This window comes from Somniosus microcephalus, chromosome 1 (assembly GCF_052327205.1).
Source record: "Somniosus microcephalus isolate GS21.2 chromosome 1, FLI_Smic_1.0, whole genome shotgun sequence".
NCBI classification, from domain to species: Eukaryota; Metazoa; Chordata; class Chondrichthyes; order Squaliformes; family Somniosidae; genus Somniosus; species Somniosus microcephalus.
In genome coordinates, this window is record NC_140987.1 from 171,328,211 (window position 1) to 171,349,268 (window position 21,058).

General features: G+C 46.3%; 1 protein-coding gene across 2 annotated transcripts in view; it reads left to right on the plus strand.

Moving 5' to 3' along the window:
• Positions 1 to 21,058, plus strand: part of tmem232 (transmembrane protein 232) — a 209,380-nt gene that overhangs the window by 128,835 nt on the left and 59,487 nt on the right. For both annotated transcript variants that reach the window (XM_085987412.1, XM_085987420.1), the window contains exons 10-11: positions 1,997 to 2,213; positions 13,426 to 13,604. In XM_085987412.1, coding sequence (XP_085843538.1) covers positions 1,997 to 2,213; positions 13,426 to 13,604 — 396 coding nt within the window. The remainder of the gene's footprint in view (positions 1 to 1,996; positions 2,214 to 13,425; positions 13,605 to 21,058) is intronic.

Below are 21,058 nucleotides of genomic sequence, written 5' to 3' on the forward strand. Positions count from 1 at the left end.
CAAAAAGGTAGGCACGACCTTTTCATTTGCCACCACATTCGCCAATACAAAATAGTCAAAACGTTCCGTATATGCGCTCCATTGCTCCACATTTTCATCAAAATCACCGATGTTTCCTAATATAGTAGCCATCTCACATTTCAAATTAAATTTTCTGTTTACTCACTGCACCCGTAACGTACGCAGATTCATCCGCTCCTCGTTGCCACTTGTTGTGTCGGTACCTTTCTACCTAGACACAATTTAGGACTCAGAACTCAGAGATTCAAACATGAAGTGCTTTATTGGAAGGAAAGGAAGTTCTGGAAAGTTCCGAACAAAGAGAGCTAAAACTTAACAGAGAACCCCCAACCATTTATCTCCTGTGACAGCGCCACCACAGGTGGGAGGAGAACACACAATAGAACACACAATACATAACAGAAATGGCCCTTATCAAAGTCACAAATTACATCCTATGTGACTGTGACTGTGGTAAACTATCCCTTCTCATCTTTCTCAACCTGTCTGCAGTCTTTGACATGGTTAACCACACCATCCTCCTCCAATGCCTCTCCTTCATCGTCTAGCTGGGTGGGACTGCCCTTGCCTAGTTCCATCTTTATCTATGCAGTTGTAGCCAGAGAATCACCTGAAATGGCTTCTCTTCCCGCTCCTGCACCATTACCTGTGGAGTCTTCCAAGAATCTATCCTTGGCCCCCTCCTACTTCTCTCAGTGACATCATCCAAAAACACATCATGTTCCACACGTACACTGATGACACCCAACTCTACCTCACCACCTCCTCTCTCGGCCCCTCCACTGTTTCTGATTTGCCACACTGTACGACAATCAGTACAGGATGAGCAGAAATTTCCTCTAATTAAATATTGGGAAGACCGAAGGCATGGTCTTCGGTCCCCACCACAAACTCCATTCCCTGACCACCGACTCCATCCCTCTCCCTGGCCAAAGCCTGAGGCTGAACCACACTGTTCGTATCTTTGATTTCATATTTGACCCTGAGATGAGCTTTGGACCACATATCCGCTCCATCAACAAGACCTCCTACTCCCATCTCCGTAACATCGCCCGACTCCGCCCCTGCCTCAGCTCATGTGCTGCTGAAACCCTCATCCATGCCTTCATTCCTCTAGACTTGACTACTCCAACACACTCCTGGTCAGCCTCTCATCTTTCACCCTATATAAGCTTGAGCTCATTCAAAACTCTGCTGCTAACTCGCACCAAGACCCATTCACCCATCACCGCTGTCCTACAATGGCTCCCAGTTCGGCAATGTTTGATTTTAAAATTCTCATCCTTGTTTTCAAATGTCTCCATGGCCTCGCTCCTCCCTATCTCTGTAACCTCCTCCAGCCCTAAAACCCTCCGAGACCTCTGCACTCCTCCAATTCTGGCCTTTTGTGCATCCCTGATTTTAATCGCTCCACCAATGGCGGCCGTGCCTTCAACTGCCTAGGCCCTAAGCTCTGAAATTCCTTCCCTAAACCTCTCCGCCTCTCTATTTCTCTCTCCTCCTATAAAATGCTCCTTAAAATCTACCCCTTTGACCAAGCTTTTGGTCATCTGTCCTAATATCTCCTTATGTGGCTCGGTGTCAATTTTTCTTTGATAAAGCCCGTGAAGCGCCTTGGGATGTTTTGCTATGTTCAATGCAGGTTGTTGTTGTGTTGCTGGTATAACGTCTGTGTTTGATTAAGTGTTACAACTCCTGTTGTGTTGCTCTAGTTATGATCTTGACACCCCAGCCAAATTGCTTGAGTTTTGGAAAGAACAGATTCTGATGAGGAATAGCACTCCTCATCCAGTTCTCTGTTCTACATAGCTTTGGACTGCACAAAATGTACAAGGAAGTGCTGGGATTCTTTTGGTCTGTTAAATAGAGCAGCTTTTTGATAGAGCAATAAAGCTCCAAGAATTCTTGCTGTTAGTATTGCAAAGGATAAAAATGTGAACCCAACATGTAACCAGAGGTTGTATTTTAATTCTAGGAAAATGTGAGCACAGAAGATCTGCATGTTTGGCCTTTGCAGCTAAGCCATCTCTATTGCTGTATACTAGGAGACATTTTTCTCTACGGCAGCACCTCAGAAATCCAAAAGGCTGCCCTAACTGGCTGTGGAAATCCATCAAAGTCACCCAATAGGACAAATACACCAGGATTGCTTGAACTTCTACAGTTCCAGCCAGCAGCAACACCAGAAGATGGTAAGTGCCAGGATGAAATGCAAATTAGATTATCAAGGTCTAAATTTGGTAGTAAAAACACCAGAGTAATTGATAATGCTACAACTGGCATTTACATTAAGTTTCTATATCAAGCTATCCATCTATCTCCTTATTAAAACCCTTACATCTGCACGCAATTCCTGTCAGCACAATCTGGCTTCGTGGTGTCACATTTTTCTCACTTTTTGTTTCAATTTGATATGATTATAAAATTCTATGTCCAAATTTATATTGGCCTGGATTTTACGGTTAGTGCTGAAGGAATGGCGCTCGCTGTTTATTGCGCTTACAGCTGCCCACAGACTTTTTGTGGGCTTTTGAGCGGCAATTTACGGTATTTAGAGATCCTTTTCAGTGCGGCGCCCTCTACAGGGAATCTATGACATGTGTGAGCAGGGAAGCAACAGCGTGTTTCTTTAACCAATCATATTGAAGAATCCTCACTGGGACACGCAGGGCTGGATTTTCTCAATGGCGACGTGCTGGATGCAGGACTTCTGGTTTCCGGGTTTCAATCCTGCTCTCAGCAACGTCTGACAAACCCATGCTATTTTCCCTTGATTGGCCCTGTTAAGCCTGCCCTGTGGGCTTACCAGCCAATTAAGGGAAAGCCGGTGACAGATGACCTCAGCGTATGACGCTTCATCTGTTGAAAAATTTTTGACAGATGAATTGTCAGCATTTGACAGCTTTGAGAAGCTGTCAAACACTGACAATCTCTGTTGTAAGGTGAGTCCTTGCACATAGGCTCACCAAGACCTCTCTCCTCAGCAGAAAGCAGATGACTGCTGCATCTGAGAATGTAGCAGCCATTCTGTCATCTCTGCCATTGAAATGAGGCACCTCCGGATCCTCAAAGGTTGAAGCCTGCAGAAAGAAGCAAAGGTAAGGAAACTTTTTCCAACACTTTACACTTACCTCTCATACTTACCTGTCCACACTTGCACCCATCACTCACCTCTACAGCTGACATTTCGACCCCTCTCACCCCCGCAGACCCCTGCTCACCTCGCTGACCCTGGCGTGGTTCGCAGCTGTCGGGTAGCCCGCAATTGCAGGCGTAAAATGGGGAAAAGCCTCAAAACTGCCTGTTAACTATCTGTTAACAGGCAGTTAATTGGCTCTAATCCCCTTCCTGCCACGAGGAGACAGATCCTTGTGCAACTCGGAGACCCGACTCCCGGGAAGATGACACAGAGGCGGGTTGGGAGTGGGGTTGGTACCCACTCCCAGTTTCTGCCATTTTCCCGGCAGTCCCGCCTCCATACCCACCTTCCCAGGGTTGGGAAAATTCCCCCCGCAGAGTCTAAACCAAGAAGTATAAATTAAAACATTTAATGCAATGTAAAATCATGTACAGAAAGCAAAATAAAGAGATGGAAAGAAAGATGGGATTAAGAGAGATAAAAGAGACAGAGAGAAAAAGTTAAAGAAAAATCATTTTAAGTTGTAATTTTTTTTAAACCTCCAACAATAATTAAATTGTGACGAAATGAGACTTCACACTTGTAAAATTAAATTTTCAGGGCCAGGGGTAGTAACTAAGACTTATCAGCCGTTAAAAATTCACTTACATCTGAATGCACCAGCCCTAACTTTTTCTGGCATGTTTAGTGGGTAAGTAGTGGGTAAGTACTACAATTTCACACCCTTCATGTGTTTTAATGCTGAATGTATCAGCAAGGTACCAGTGTAATAAAGCTTGTGGAGGGACAGGGCAAATCGGACAACAGCTTCCGGAATTCCACGTTTAACTGCACGTGTAGAATCCGAAAGTTGTTGTCTGATTTACTCCATAGTAACAGTGAGCGCTGATAGCCTCACCGTTATTTTTAACGCAATATCCGGCCCTGTGAGTTTTGGCTATAAACTTGCTGCACTGAGTAATTGCACAGTTTGGCCACTGGGTGGCTGAGAAGCAAATTTCTGAACTGTTTCTTCCAGCTCTGAGGTGCTTTTTCTCAAACTGATTTTTTTTTCTCCCAGTTAAACTAATTTGATATAGTTTTCAGCATTTAAATTTATAATTTTTAGTTTTAATTATAAATATATTAATATTGCTTCCTTTATTCAGATTTGGGATTCTCTCTGTTGTTTTAGAGGAATAGTGAGACTTTTGCTCTGGCCCACTTTGCTTCTCACCCCTGCTGTTTATCAAAACTAGCATAGCCTCCACTCGGGGTCCTGCTCAGGGAATTCATGGACATTGACCCAGCAACGATGAAGGGACAGTGATATATAGCCTCTTAGCTCTTTCTATAGCTTGCTGCTTTTGGTGTTTAGGAGATAGGTTGTCCTGTGTAGCAGCTTCACGAGCTTGGTGCCTTAGTCGAAGATATGCCTGGTACTGTTCTTGGCATGCCATTCCATATGCCCTATTGAACTACGGTTGTTCTCCTGACTTAATGGTGATTGGGCAGTGAGGGATGTGCCAGACAATGAGGTTACAGATTGTGGTGATATATTACACAATAGAGGATGCAACTTTATCTTCTCAAGACTATATGGTGGTCACTTCTATGATTGCTGTCATGGAAAGATGTGTCTGCGACAGGTAGGATGAGGTCAAATAGGCTACTGCCTCACATTGGTTCTTTCACACATGACACAGGTCCAATCTTGAGCTATGTCATTGAGGACTTGGCCAGTTTGGTCAATTCTGGTACTACCAAGCCACTCTTGATGGTAAACATTTAAGTCTCCCACCTAGAGTAATTTCTGTGCACTGCTTCCCTCAGTACTCCTCCAGAAGTGATGTTCAACATGGAGACGCACTCATTTGTCAGTTGAGGTGAAGGGAGGGGGGTGAAGGATGTCTTCTTGGTCTTGTTTGATCTGAAGTCATGGGACCTCATGGAGTCTGGAGTGAATAGTTAGGATTGCCAGGGCCACTCCCACATTATGCTGCACCTCTGGTAGATGTATCCTACTGATGGGACTGGACAAGCCCATGGACAGTGATGGGAAAGCCTAGGATGTTGGCTGATAGTTATGATTATGTGAGTATGACTATGTCAGGCTGTTGTATGACTAGTCTGGGACAGCTGGGTACCAGTACCCAAATATCAGGAGGACTTTGCAGGGTTGACTGGGCTGGGACTACTTGAATCTAGTACTGATATGAATACTCTGGGTCTAAGAACCATCCTATTTTTTCATTATTATTCAACTTTATAATGATTGTAAACCACATAGTGTGGGACTGGAGTCATTAGTGAGTCTATTGAGGTTTTACAGCACTCTGGGAGCTTTCACGGTCATTTTTCTGGTATTAAACTACAAAATACCAGATTTATTGAATTCAATTTCACACTTTGCCATGGTGGATTGAACACTGGACTTCTGGATTGTTAGTCCAGTATCATAATCACTACATTACCGCACCCTCTGCTATATCATCTTGCTGTGTATCCTGGGCTTTAGAAAAGGTCAGACATAAAATTCAGTACACAGGTAGGCCCTGATAGAACATAAGAACATAAGAACATAAGAAATAGGAGCAGGAGTAGGCCAATTGGCCCCTCGAGCCTGCTCCGCCATTCAATAAGATCATGGCTGATCTGATCCTAACCGCCAATCCACTATCACAGAACCATCTCCTGAATCTAACAGAATTAGACACACGAAATAGGAGCAGGATCAGGCTACACGGCCCCTGGGCCTGCTCTGCTACCCACAGGGCCATGACCGATCCGAACCTAGACTCATGTCCAAATTCCTGCCCGCTCCCCGTAACCCTTAATTCCCTTTACTTCTAGGAAACTGTCTATTTCTGTTTTAAATTTATGTAATGATATAGCTTCTACAGCTTTTTGGGGTAGCATATTCCATGGACCTACCACCCTCTGAGTGAAGTAGTTCCTTCTCATCTCAGTTTTGAAAGAGCAGCCCCTTATTCTAAGACTATGCCCCCTAGTTCTAGTTTCACCCATCATCGGGAACATCTTCCCCGCATCCACCCAATCCAACCCCTTCACAATCTTATATGTTTCAATAAGATCGCCTCTCATTCTTCTGAACTCCAATGAGTAGAGTCCCAACCTACTCAACCTCTCCTCATATGTCCATCCCCTCGTCCCCGGGATTAACCGAGTGAACGTTCTTTGTACTGACTCGAGAGCAAGTATGTCCTTTCTTAAGTATGGACACCAAAACTGTACGCAGTATTCCAGGTGCGGTCTCACCAATACCTTGTACAACTGAAGCAATACCTCCCTATTTTTATATTCTATCCCCCTAGCAATGAAAGCCAACATTCCATTGGCCTTCTTAATCACTTGCTGCACCTGCATACAAACCTTTTGAGTTTCGTGCACCAGGACCCCCAGATCCCTTTGTACTTCAGTACTTTCCAGTTTCTTGCCATTAAGATAATAACTTGCTCTACGATTTTTCCTGCCAAAGTGCATAACCTCACACTTTCCAGTATTGTATTCCATCTGCCAAATCTCTGCCCACTTACTTAGCCTGTCGATGTCCCCTTGCAGGTTTTTTATGTCCTCCTCACTCACTACTTTCCCTCCCATCTTAGTATCATCTGCAAACTTTGATATGTTACACTCGGTCCCCTCCTCCAAATCGTTAATATAGATTGTAAAGAGTTGGGGACCCAGCACTGACCCCTGCGGAACACCACTAGTTACTGATTGCCAGTCTGAGAATGAACCATTTATCCCAACTCTCTGCCTTCTGTTAGATAGCCAATCCTCTATCCATGCCAGAATATTACCCCCATCCCGTGATTTTTTATCTTAAGCAATAATCTTTTGTGTGGCACCTTGTCAAATGCCTTTTGGAAGTCTAAATACACTACGTCCACTGGTTCCCCTTTATCCACCCTATACGTTACTTCCTCAAAGAACTCCAGCAAATTTGTCAAACATGACTTCCCCTTCATAAAACCATGCTGACTTTGTCCTATTAAATTATGATTATCCAAATGTCCTGTTACTGTCTCCTTAATAATGGACTCCAAAATTTTATCTACCACAGATGTTAGGCTAACCGGTCTATAGTTTCCAGCCTTCTGTCTACTGCCTTTTTAAATAAGGGTGTTACATTAGCAGTTTTCCAGTCTGCCGGGACCTTTGCCGAGTCCAGGGAGTTTTGGAAAATTATTACCGATGCATCCACAATCCCTACCGCCACTTCCCTCAAGACCCTAGGATGTAAGCCATCAGGTCCAGGTGATTTATCCGCCTTGAGTCCCATTATTTTACCGAGTACTACTTCTTTAGTGATTTTGATCGTGTTTAGCTCCTCCCCCCCTTTAGCCCCCTGTTTGTCCAGTGTTGGGATATTCTTAGTGTCTTCTACTGTAAAGACTGATGTAAAATATTCTTTCAGTGTTTTTGCCATCTCCATATTTCCCACCATTAATTTCCCGGTCTCATCCTCTAAGGGACCAACATTTACTTTAGCCACCCTTTTTCTTTTTATATAACTATAAAAACTCTTACTATCTGTTTTTATATTTTTTGCTAATTTACTTTCATAATCTATCTTCCCTTTCTTAATCAATCTTTTTGTTATTTTTTGCTGTCTTTTAAAGTTTTCCCAATCCTCTATCCTCCCAATAGATTTGGCTACCTTATATGCCCTTGTTTTTAGTCGAATACTATCCTTAATTTCTTTACTTAGCCACGGATGGCTGTCTTTTCTTTTACACCCTTTTCTTCTCAGTGGAATATATATTTTTTGGAAGTTGTAAAATAACTCCTTAAATGTACACCACTGATCATGTATCGTCTTACCCTTTAATCTATTTTCCCAATCCACTCTACTCAATTCCGCTCTCATACCTTCATAGTCTCCTTTATTCAAGCTTAGCACGCTTGTTTGAGATCCAACCTTCTCACCCTCTAATTAAATATGGAATTCAATCATGTTATGGTCACTCATTCCAAGGGGATCCTTTACTAGGACATTTTTAATTAATCCCGTCTCGTTACACGGGACCAGATCTAAGGTTGCTTGCCCCCTGGTCGGTTCAGTTACATACTGCTCAAGAAACCCATCCCTAATACACTCAATGAACTCATCCTCAAGGCTGCCCTGCCCAATTTGATTTGTCCAATTAATATGATAGTTAAAATCCCCCATAATTATAGATGTTCCCTTGTTACAAGCCTCAACTATTTCCTGATTGATACTCCGTCCAACAGAGTTGCCACCGTTCGGAGGCCTATAGACTACGCCCACTAGTGTTTTTTTCCCCTTATTATTCCTTACCTCCACCCAAACTGTTTCATTATCCTGATCTTTTGACCCAATATCATTTCTCTGTATTACAGTGATTCCTTCCTTTATTAACATAGCCACCCCACCTCCCCTTCCTTCCTGCCTGTCCTTCCTGATCGTTAAATAACCTGGTATGTTTAATTCCCAGGCATTGTCACCCTGCAGCCATTTTTCTGTAATGGCCACAAGATCATACCCATATGTAGTTATTTGTGCCATTAACTCATCTATTTTGTTATGAATGCTACGTGCATTCAGATAGAGAACTTTCAAAGATGTTTTGTGACACTTAGTTCCTGCTTTTGCCCTTTTTATTACTTTACCTTTTACTCCATACCTTCTGCCCCTTCCTGGCACGCTCTGGTTTTTAATTTCCCCACTGCTACCTAAGTCTATGACCTTCTCTGTTGTCATTTTTATTATTTGCTCTCTAGGAACCTCCCCCCCACTAGTTAGTTTAAAGCCCTCTCTACAGCCCTAGTTATATGATCTGCCAGGACTCTAGTCCCAGCACTGGCCAAGTGAAGCCCGTCCCAACGGAACAGCTCCCTCCTGCCCCAGTACTGGTGCCAGTGTCCCAGGAAGCAAAACCCATTTCTCCCACACCAGTCTTTGAGCCACGCATTTAACTCTCTAATTTTATTTGTCCTAGCCAAATTCGCTCGTGGCTCAGGTAATAATCCAGAGATTATTACCCTTGTGGTTTTGCTTTTTAATTTGGCCCCTAGCTGCTCAAACTCCCTCAGCAGAACCCCCTTCCTTGTCCTATCTATGTCGTTGGTACCAACATGGACCACGACAACTGGATCCTCCCCCTCCCACTCCCAAGTTTCTCTCCAGTCCAGAGGAGATGTCCTTAACCCTGGCACCGGGCAGTCAACACAGCCTTCGGGACTCTCGCTCTCGGCTGCAAAGAACTCTATCTATCCCCCTAACGATACTATCCCCTACCACTACAACATTTCTTTCAACTCCCCCCACTTGAATGGCCCCCTGCTCTACGGTGCTGTGGCCAGGTTGCTCATCCTCCCTGCAGTCCCTGCTCCTGTCCCCACAGGGAGTAAGAGCCTCAAACCTGTTGGACAAGTGCAAGGGCTGCGGCTCCTCCAACACTACCTCCTGGACCCCCGTACCTGCCTCACTTCTAGTCACACCATCCTGACCCTGGCCACGGACTACATCTGAATTAATTAATCTAATTGGTGTGACTACCTCGTGATACACAGAGTCCAGGTAACTCTCCCCCTCCCTGATGTGTCTCAGTGTTTGAAGCTCGGACTCCAGCTCTTCAACACGGAGCCGGAATTCCTCGAGCAGCCAACACTTACTGCAAATGTGATCACTGTGAGCATCAATGGTGTTCACCAGCTCCCACATATTGCAGCAGCAACACATCACCTGATCTCCCATTCTATGTAATTAATTAAATTTATTAATATTATTCTTAAATATCCTCTGCCCCGATTTTAGATGGTGAATATCACACCTTAGAACTATAAACCAAAGAGATTTAAGCTTAAAAGGGAGAAATACTCACCAACCAATCACTTACCCGCTTTCTGGTGACGTCACACTTGGATTACTTTTTACCTCTCTCCTTCCAGACTGGAGACTGGTAAACCTTACCTGGTCTCTGGGACTTTTATACCCCGCTCTGCCGCTCAGGATTCCCGCCGACACTGTGAGGCCTTACCTGGTCTCTGGGGACTTTTATACCCCGCTCTGCCGCTCAGGTTTCCCGCCGACGCTGTGAGGCCTTACCTGGTCTCTGGGACTTTTATACCCCGCTCTGCCGCTCGAGATTCCCGCCGACGCTGTGAGGCCTTACCTGGTCTCTGGGACTTTTATACCCCGCTCTGCCGCTCAGGTTTCCCGCCGACGCTGTGAGGGCTTACCTGGTCTCTGGGACTTTTATAGCCCCGCTCTGCTGCTCAGGATTACCGCCGACACTGTGAGACCTTACCTGGTCTCTGGGACTTTTATAGCCCCGCTCTGCTGCTCAGGATTCCCGCCGACGCTGTGAGGCCTTACCTGGTCTCTGGGGCCTTTTATACCCCGCTCTGCCGCTCAGGTTTCCCGCCGATGCTGTGAGGCCTTCCCTGGTCTCTGGGGACTTTTATACCCCGCTCTGCCGCTCAGGTTTCCCGCCGACGCTGTGAGGCCTTACCTGGTCTCTGGGGACTTTTATACCCCGCTCTGCCGCTCAGGTTTCCCGCCGACGCTGTGAGGCCTTACCTGGTCTCTGGGGACTTTTATACCCCGCTCTGCCGCTCAGGTTTCCCGCTGACGCTGTGAGGCCTTACCTGGTCTCTGGGGACTTTTATACCCCGCTCTGCCGCTCAGGTTTCCCGCCGACGCTGTGAGGCCTTACCTGGTCTCTGGGGACTTTTATACCCCGCTCTGCCACTCAGGTTTCCCGCCGACGCTGTCATAGAAACATAGAAGATAGGAGCAGGAGTAGGCCATTCGGCCCCTCGAGCCTGCTCCGCCATTCAATGAGATCATGGCTGATCATCCAAATTCAGTACCCTGTCCCTGCCTTCTCCCCGTATCCCTTGATCCCTTTAGCCTTAAGAAATATATCTAACTCCTTCTTGAATATATTTAATGAATTGGCCTCAACTGCCTTCTGTGGTAGAGAATTCCACAGGTTCACCACTCTCTGGGTGAAGAAATTCCTCCTCATCTCTGTCCTAAATGGCTTACCCCTTATCCTTAGACAGTGACCCCTGGTTCTGGACTCCCTGGCCATCGGGAACATCCTTCCTGCATTCAGTTTGTTCAGTCCTGTTAGAATTTTATAAGCTTCAATGAGATTCCCTCTCATTCTTCTAAACTCCAGCGAGTATAAGCCCAATCGACCCAATCTCTCCTCATACGTCATTCCTGCCATCCCAGGTATCAGTCTGGTGAATCTTCGCTGCACTCCCTCCATGGCAAGAACATCCTTCCTCAGATAAGGTGACCAAAACTGCACACAATACTCAAGATGTGGTCTCACCAAAGCCCTGTACAACTGCAGCAAGACATCCTTGTTCTTGTACTCGAACCCTCTCGCTACGAAGGCCAACATACCATTTGCCTTCTTAACCGCCTGCTGCACCTGCATGCTTACCTTCAGCGACTGGTGCACAAGGACGCCCAGGTCTCGTTGCACTTCCCCTTCTCCCAATCTATTGCCATTCAGATAATAATCTGCCTTCCTGTTTTTGCCATCGAAGTGGATAACCTCGTATTTATCCACATTATACTGCATCTGCCATGCTTCTGCCCAATCACCAACCTGTCCAAATCATACTGGAGTTTCTCGGCATCCTCCTCACAGCACACACGCCCACCCAGCTTTGTGTCGTCTGCAAACTTGGAGATATTACATCTAGTTCCCTCGTCTAGATCATTTATATATATTGTGAATAGCTGGTGCCCAACACCGATCCCTGCGGTACCTCACTAGTCACTGCCTGCCACTCGGAAAAAGAGCCGTTTATTCCAACTCTTTGCTTCCTGTCTGCCAACCAGTTCTTTATCCAAGTCAGTACCTTGTCCCCAATCCCATGTGCCTTAACTTTACACTCTCTTCATACCTGGAAATGCTCATTTCCCAGGCATTATGGAAAAGAAAAGGAGACAGAGCCCATTATTTCAAGTCTTCATCTTCTTTACATTGCCCCAGCATTTCAGGCACTTCCCCAGACAGGTAACCCTGGGCCTGCACGTACGATAGGTGAAGGCCTGGTCAGCCATGGAAATTAGTTGTTATCGGGCGTTCCCAACCCTCCTGCATCACTTTCCTCTCCACATAACATAAGAAATAGGTTTTAGCCAATGTTCATGTAAAATTTCTGTTAATGTGGTATCAAACATTGAAACCTTTATTTTCAACACTTTGCGTTCTTGGACAGATTTGTGTGCACCTTTGGAAGTGGCTTAGTGAGTTGCAGTGTATGGTGAGACATAACGGTATGCCCCGCAATGGTGATGAGTGTGAAATGAATGACTTGGGCATTGTAGGGATGCTTTATGGTGTTGATGTGGGGTGGTGGCAATCTGGCGCATCATGTGGCAGCCAGGGTGTGCAGCATCAAGCGACGTAAATGTGGCCATGGCGAGGCCATCCCTGCCCTCCTGGGCAGCAATGTACTCGGGTGCTGATGCCCTCTGTCCTGTGCAGCATCAGTTGATTGCGGAGAAGGTTGGTGGTGTTGTTGGTGCTGCTGGTGTGCCTGGTGCTGCTGGTGTTAGGGCTGATCATGGTGGGATTCTGAGGACCAAGGTGAGAGAGTATAAAGGGCACCGATGCTGATGTAATAGATAGCAGGTGAAGTAGAGATGACAGAAGTGATCTGTCAATGTTGGGAGAGGTAATGAGGTCCGACTGGATGGAGACTTGTGTAAAGACTTGCAGCATGGTGAATCTGTTGTGGAAATGCAGTGAGGAAGAACTTGTGGCTGAGGGAAGATATCTCTGTAAGGTGGGAGCTTTTACTTTACAATTGAAACTGTCAACTCAACAGCTGATTCAATGGCCACTGAACTTCCACTTCAGCTTGACAGACGTGATCCCCGATCAGTGAGGACCCCATGGGCGAGCACGTAAAATCAAAAGGTGAGCTCACATGTGTTCTTAATCATCTCTAAACAAGGTCATAATGACCTGAATTGGGTCCCTTGCCGCTGCATGTTGGGTCTGCTCAGCGCTGACAGACCCAACGTCAGGGAAAGGGTTCACAGAGGGGTCCCGACCCACTGGGGAAAAAAAACACTTTCCCGCTTGACCCGCCACCAATCGCGCCTGCTGACCCACCGGAAAATCTAGCCCTTTGTATGTAACACAGTCTCACAAACATTAAATGAGATGAATGACTAGTTAATCTATTTAACAGTTAAAAATAGCCTTTCAAGTATCCAGTTCAGCTTTATTACAATGCTCCCATAATCATTTAATTTGCAGATCATGATAGTGGCTGGTGGGTTCGCTATGGAGCAGCATACAGTTTGGGAAAGATCTGTCACATTCTTTATGGTGACAAAAATCAAGAGGGATTAAGGAATGCTGCATGGAATGCTCTGCAGAAACAACAAAGCTTGGAGCAGGACACTCGAGTGCTGGCAGCCATTAAAGTAGCTGAGGTAATTTGTGTATGTGTGAGTTTGGGTAGTTGAGTCAAAGTTTATTTGTCATGGATTCAGTTAGAAGCAAATATGCTCATATAATGAGATCATAAACCCATAATATGGTCTTGGTGCCCGAACAACACTGCTGATGCTCAGCATCTATAAACAATATGGGCGCTGTATGGTTGGCTCATTTAGTCTTGTTGGCTTCTAGAAACATAGGAACAGGAGTAGGCCATTCAGCCCCTCAAGCCTGTTCTGCTATTGAATTAGTTAATGGCTGATCTGTACCTCCATTTCCTGCCTTTGCACCATATCCCTTGATATCCTTAACTAACAAAAGCCTATTGATCGCAGTCTTGAAAATTTCAATTGACCCAGCATCCATGGCCTTTTGGGGGAAAGAGTTCCAGATTGCCACCACCCGTTGTGCTTCCTGATTTCACTTCTTAATGGCCTAGGTCTAATTTTAAGATTATGTCCCCTTGTTCTGGATTCCCCCACCAGAGAAATTAGTTACTCTGTATCTATCGAATCCTTTTATTATTTTCAAGACCTTGATTAGATTACCCCTCAACCGTCTAAATTCAAGGCAATACAAACCAAGTAAGTGCAAACTGTCCTCATAATTTAACCCTTTGGTGAATCTGCACTGTACCCCTCCAAGGCCAGTATATCTATCCTGAGGTGCAGTGCCCAGTACTGATCACAGTGCTCCAGATGGGGCCTCACCAAGTCTCTGCATAACTGAAGCATCACTTCCTGCCCTTTGTATTGCAGCCCCCTTGAAATAAAGGCCAACATTCCTCTAGTAATTTTGATTACATTTTGTACTTGTACACTAGCTTTTAGTGATTTGTATATACTGTACCTGGGCACTTAAATCCCTTTGCTCCTGCACAGCTCCAAGTCTCTCATCATTAAGGAAATATTACGATTTGTCACACTCCCCCACATTGCACTCCATCTGTCATAGTTTACTCACATATTCTGTCTATGCCCCTTTGTAATTTCCTGTTCAGAAAAAAGACCAGCTGGTTCATTGAGCCTGTTCCATACTGTCATGGTGCAAGTGATCCCAATGACACCCCCCTCCACCCCACCCACCCAGCGGAAGCCACAAAATCTTCTAGGAGAGTCAAAAAAAGGAGAAAATCCCTAGGATAATCCAGGGGAAAATAATCTGGGAAATTCCTCTCTGACCCCAAAGGTGTTCAGAATGAGACACATCACCACACTTATATTTTGTACGCTTTTGCTATCAGCCACAGCTAGGAACTCATCCAGTTCCCTTTTGAATGCCTGCAGTGAATCCACATTCATTGCATGAGCCAGCCACTTGTTCCAAATGTCGATGACCTTTAACAAAAAGATAAACCTTCTGACATCTAACCTACTTCTATGCTTAAATTTGGGACGTTTTACTATTTTAAAGGCATTATATAAATACAAGTTGTTGTTATGCAACTTACACGCATGTCTCCTGCTTCTCTCCAACCTATCTAGCTCAAATAGTCTATCCACACGGACAGTCTAGTCCCTTCATTATTTTAAAGACCTCAACCAAATCTCCCTGAAGTCTACGCTTTTTCTAGAATAGAGACACAGCTTTCTAAGCTGATTGTGGTAACTAAATTCCTTTGTCTAGGTATCCATCTAGTGGCACTCCCCTGAACCCTTCCAGGGCCTCTATATCATCCATCATGTGAGGAGATACAGTGGCCGGAATTTTGCCGGTGCTCAGAGAGCAGGTTTGTAGGTGGGTCCGCTGTCAAAATCGAAAAAATTGACAGTGGGTCGGGATCCCGCTGTCAACCCGCCTCCATGTCAGTTTCCCAAGTGTCGGGTCTGTCTGCGCTTTACAGACCCGACACCAAGCGGCGGGTGAGCCAATTCAGATACTTAAGAGCTTAAATGCCATTTTACCATGTACTTACCACTTTACCAGCTTTTTCACGAGGTACTCAGCGTTCACGGATGATGTCGGGCAACAGTGGCATAGTGGTAATGTTACTGGGCTAGTAATCCAGAGACCTGGACTAATGATCCAAGGACGTGAGTTCAAATCCTACCACGGCAGCTGGGGAATTTAAATTCAGTTAATTAAATAAATCTGGAATAAAAATCTAGGGCAGGATTTTCATTGGGCCGTGAAGTCGGGATTGGAGGCGTGCGGGGGGTTAAAATCCTGAAATTAGGGGTCCCGACCCCAACCCGCCTCCATGCCAGTTTCAAAGGAGGCGGGTACCCGCCCCGCACTGGGACCCGCCTACCTGAGGTGGGAAGGGATTAGTGCCAATTAACTGCCTGTTAACAGGCAGTTTTTAGCCTAATCCCTATTTTTAATGCTAAAGTGTGGGATTCCCGACAGCTCCAAACCACACCAAGTTTGCGAGGCGGGCCGTCGGGTTGAAGGACTTGGAGGGTTCGAGATGTCGGTGTTCAGGTGAGTGATGTGTGCTTGAGTGCAAAGGTAAGTGTGTTTGGTGTGTCTAAAGTGTTTAAAGAAGTTTACATTACCTTTTCAGCCTTCATTCCTTTAGATCTCGGGAGTCCCTCATCTCACCAGCACCGAAAGCAGAATGGCTGCGAACTGCCAAAAGTGACAGCCTTCAGCTTTCTGTGCAGGAGAGATTTCTAACTGAGTCTGTGGAGAAGGACTCAGGTTAGAAGTAAGACTGTCAGTGTTTGACAGCTTCAAACAGCTGTGAAACGCTGATATTTCATCTGTCAAAACCTCTTGACAGGTGAAATTTCAGTCTGTGACGCCACCTGTTGCCGGGTGGCCCTTAATTGGCTTGCTGAGCCCGCTGGGTGAGTTCAACAAGGTCAGTCAAGTTAAAATCGCGTGGATTGACCACATCTGGATGGAGACGGGACTACAACCCCGAAAGTTGTAGTCCCGCCTCCTACCCGACTCCTGAATGAAAATCCAGCCCCTAGTATCAGTAATGGTAACCATGAAACTATCGAATTGTCGTAAAAACCCATCTGGTTCACTAATGTCCTTTAGGGAAGGAAATCTGCCGTCCTTACCTGGTCTGGCCTATATGTGACTCCAGGCCCACAGCAATGTTCTCTTAACTGCCCTCTGAAATGGCCTAGCAAGCCACTCAGTTGTAACAAACCATTATGAAACATAATAAGAATAAAACCGGGCAAACCACCCGGCATCGACCTAGGCACTGGCTACGGACACAACAACGGCACACCCAGCCCAATCATCCCTGCAAAGTCCTCCTCACTAACATCTGGGGACTTGTGCCAAAATTGGGAGAGCTGTCCCACAGACTAGTCAAGCAACAGCCTGACATAGTCATACTCATAGAACCATAACTTTCAGAAAATGTCCCAGACTCCTCCATCCCATCCTGTCCCACCGGCGGCACAGTTGGGAAGGAGTGGCCCTGAGAGTCCTCAACATTAACTCCAGACACCGTGAAGTCTCATGGCTTCAGGTCAAGCATGGGCAAGGAAACCTCCTGCTGATTACCACCTACCGCTCTCCCTCAGCTGATGAATCAGTACTCCTCCATGTTGAACACCACTTGGAAGAAGCACTGAGAGTAGCAAGTGCGCAGAATGTACTCTGGATGGGGGACTTCAATGTCCATCACCAAGAGTGGCTCGGTAGCAGTACTATTGACCAAGCAGGCCAAGTCCTAAAGAACAGGTGGTGAGAGAACCAACACAAGGGAAAAACCTACTTGACCTCATCCTCACCAATCTGCCTGTCGCAGATGCATCTGTCCATGACAGTATTGGTAGCAGTGACCACCACACAGTCATTGTGGAGACAAAGTCCCGTCTTCACACTGAGGACACCCTCCATCATGTTGTGTGGCACTACCACTGTGCTAAATGGGATAGATTCAGAACAGATCTAACAGCTCAAAACTGGGCATCCATGAGGCGCTGTGGGCCAGCAGCAGCAGCAGAACTGTATTCCAGCACAATCTGTAACCTCATGGCCCGGCATATCCCTCACTCTACCATTACCATCAAGCCAGGTTCAATGAGGAGGGTAGAAGAGCATGCCAGGAGCAGCACCAGGCATACCTAAAAATTAGGTGTCAACCTGGGGAAGCTTCAACACAGGACTACAAAGCAGAAGCAGCATGCTATAGACAGGGCTAAGCGATCTCACAATCAACGGATCAGATCAAAGCTCTGCAGTCCTGCCACATCCTGTTATGAATGGTGGTGGACCATTAAACAAGTAATGGGAGGAGGAGGCTCCATGAATATCCCCATTCTCAATGATGGTGGAGCCCAGCACGTGAGTGCAAAAGACAAGGCTGAAGTGTTTGCAACTATCTTCAGCCAGAAGTGCCGAGTGGATGATCCATATCGGCCGCCACCTGAGGTCCCCACCATCACAGAAGCCAGTCTTCAGCCAATTCGGTTCACTCCATGTGATATCAAGAAATGGCTGAGCACACTGGATACAGCAAAGGCTATGGGCCCTGACAACATCCCGACTGTCGTCATGAAGACTTGTGCTCCAGAACTAGCCGCGCCTCTAGCCAAGCTGTTCCAGTACAGCTACAACACTGGCATCTATCCGGCAATGTGGAAAACTGTCCAGGTATGTCCTGTCCACAAAAAGCAGGACAAATCCAATCCGGTCAATTACCGCTCCATCAGACTACTCTCAATCATCAGCAAAGTGATGGAAGGTGTCATCGACAGTGCTATCAAGTGGCACTTACTCACCAATAACCTGCTCACTGATGCCCAGTTTGGGTTCCGTCAAGACCACTCGGCTCCCGACCTCATTACAACCTTGGTCCAAACATGGACAAAGGAGCTGAATTCCAGAGGTGAGGTGAGAGTGACTGCCCCTGACATCAAGGCAGCATTTGACCAAATGTGGTATCAAGGAGCCCTAGTAAAACTGAAGTCAATGGGAATTGGGGGAAAACTCTCCAATGGCTGGAGTCATACCTAGCAAAAAGGAAGATGGTTGTGGTGGTTGGAGGTCAATCATCACAGCCCCAGGACATTGCTGCAGGAGTTCCTCAGGGCAGTGTCCTAGGCCCAACCATCTTCAGCTGCTTCGTCAATGACCTTTCTGTCAACATAAGGTCAGAAATGGGGATGTTCGCTGATGATTGCATAGTGCTCAGTGCCATTCACAACTCCACAGATAGTGATGCAGTCCATGCCCGCATGCAACAAGACCTGGACAACGTTCAGGCTTGGGCATATAAGTGGCAGGTAACATTTGTGCCACACAAGTGCCAGGCAATGACTATCTCTAACAAGCAAGAATCTAACCACCGCCAGTTGACATTCCACGGCATTACCACTGCCGAATCCCCCACCATCAACATCCTGGGGGTCACCATTGACCAGAACCTTAACTGGACCAGCCACATAAATACTGTGGCAACAAGAGCAGGTCAGAGGCTGGGCATTCTGTGGCGAGTGTTTCACCTCCTGACTCCCCAAAGCCTTTCCATCATCTACAAGGCACAAGTCAGGAGTGTGATGGAATACTCTCCACTTGCCTGGATGAGTGCAGCTCCAACAACACTCAAGAAGCTCAGCACCATCCAAGACAAAGCAGCCCACTTGATTGGCACCCCATCCACCACCTAATACATTCACTCCCTCCACCACCGGCGTACTGTGGCTGCAGTGTGTACCATCTACAAGATGCACTGCAGCCAAGGCTTCTTCGGCAGCACCTCCCAACCCGTGACCTCTTCAACCTAAAAGGACACAGGCAGCAGGCGCATGGGAACACCACCATCTCCAAGTTCCCCTCCAAGTCACACACCATCCTGACTTCAAAGTATATCGTCGTTTTTTCATCATCGCTGGGTCAAAATCCTGGAACTCCCTCCCTAGCAGCACTGTGGGGATACCTTCAATACATGGACTGGAGCTGTTCAAGAAGGCGGCTCACCACCACCTTCTCAAGGGCAATTGGGGATGGGCAATAAATGATGGCTTTTCCAGTGATGCCCACATCCCATGAATGAATAAATTTAAAAAAAAGTAGGTTGGGCTGTCAATGACTCTCGATTCCTCTGCATAGTTGACAGCTGCAAAAGTGCTATAAAACCTAGCATTTCACAGCTGTTCACTTTCCAATCTGAGACGCTGGAGCCTTCAGGATTTGGAATACACTTTTCAGCTTTATGCAGTTTGAAAGTGTTTGGAGTTAACTCTCTATCCACTGTCACCTCCTTGGAGCAACCTTTCTCACCATTGACAGATCGCTTGTGTCACCTCAAATTCAGCTGCCATCTATTCCATCAGCATGGGTACCCTTGAAAAAATCTCACCTTGGTCCTCAGAATCTCACCACGATCAGCCCCAACACCAACAGCACAGCAGCATCACCAACAACAACACCAACCTGCTCTGCAATCACCTGATGCTGCACAGGACACAGGGCATCAGCACCCGACCACATTGCTGCCCGGGAGGTCAACGATGGCATCACCTAGGCCAGATTTACTTCATTTGACGCTGTACACCCTGGCTGCCACATGATGCGCCAGGTTGGCACCACCCCACACCAGCACCATAAAGCATCCCTGCAATGTCCAAGCCATTCCTTTCACACTCATCACCATTACGGGGGGTACTGCTGTGCCTCAACATTCATTGCAACTCACTAAGCCACTTCCAAAGGTGCACACAGATCTGTTCAAGAACGCAAAGTGTTGAAAATAAAGATTTCAATGTTTGACAGCACATTAACAGAAGCTTCACATGAGCATTGGCTAAAACACCCAAGTGCCTACTCTTGTGTGCTGCGTTGGTCTCCTGGGGAGGTCTCTTCCACCCATTGGAAGGGAAGAGAACCTCCCTGCATGCTGTGACTCCCTCCATAAGCATATGGAGGGAGTCACGGGAGAGCCTGGGTGCAGCCAAGCACCTTTGTGCAGTGCTTGTCAGTGTCTGCAGCACCTCAATGCTGTAGAACACTGACAGCACAACTGTCAAAATGAATGTGGACATGGTTCCTTTAAGGAAACCGGCTGATGATGCGTCATCAAATGACGTCATCAGACCCACTTCCTTTTAATTGGCCGGGAACCTTGGCCAATCAATGGAAAATTCTCCTCACAGAGTGGGATGGAGCCGGGAGCGGAGTTGCAACCTGCCACCTACCTCGGCTGCACAGAGCCCGCCTGGGTAGGCAAAATCGCAGCCAGCATTCTAGTTAAGGCCTAAACAAGTACAAAGACTGTTTAGTGCTTTCTGTTTTGTATTGGATTATACTAGCAATACATCTTAATTCTCTATTTGCCTTTGCTATTGCCTCGTAGCACTGATTGTGAATATTTAGAGATTCATGTATTACAACACTTAGATCAGAATTCTGCATGATACACACATGCTTGGCGTGCATTTCACTACATTTATCAATATTAAATAACATCTGCCAGATTGCATCTAGATCTGGTTGTGGTCCAAGATCCTATCACATGTACAAATCTTAGTATCAT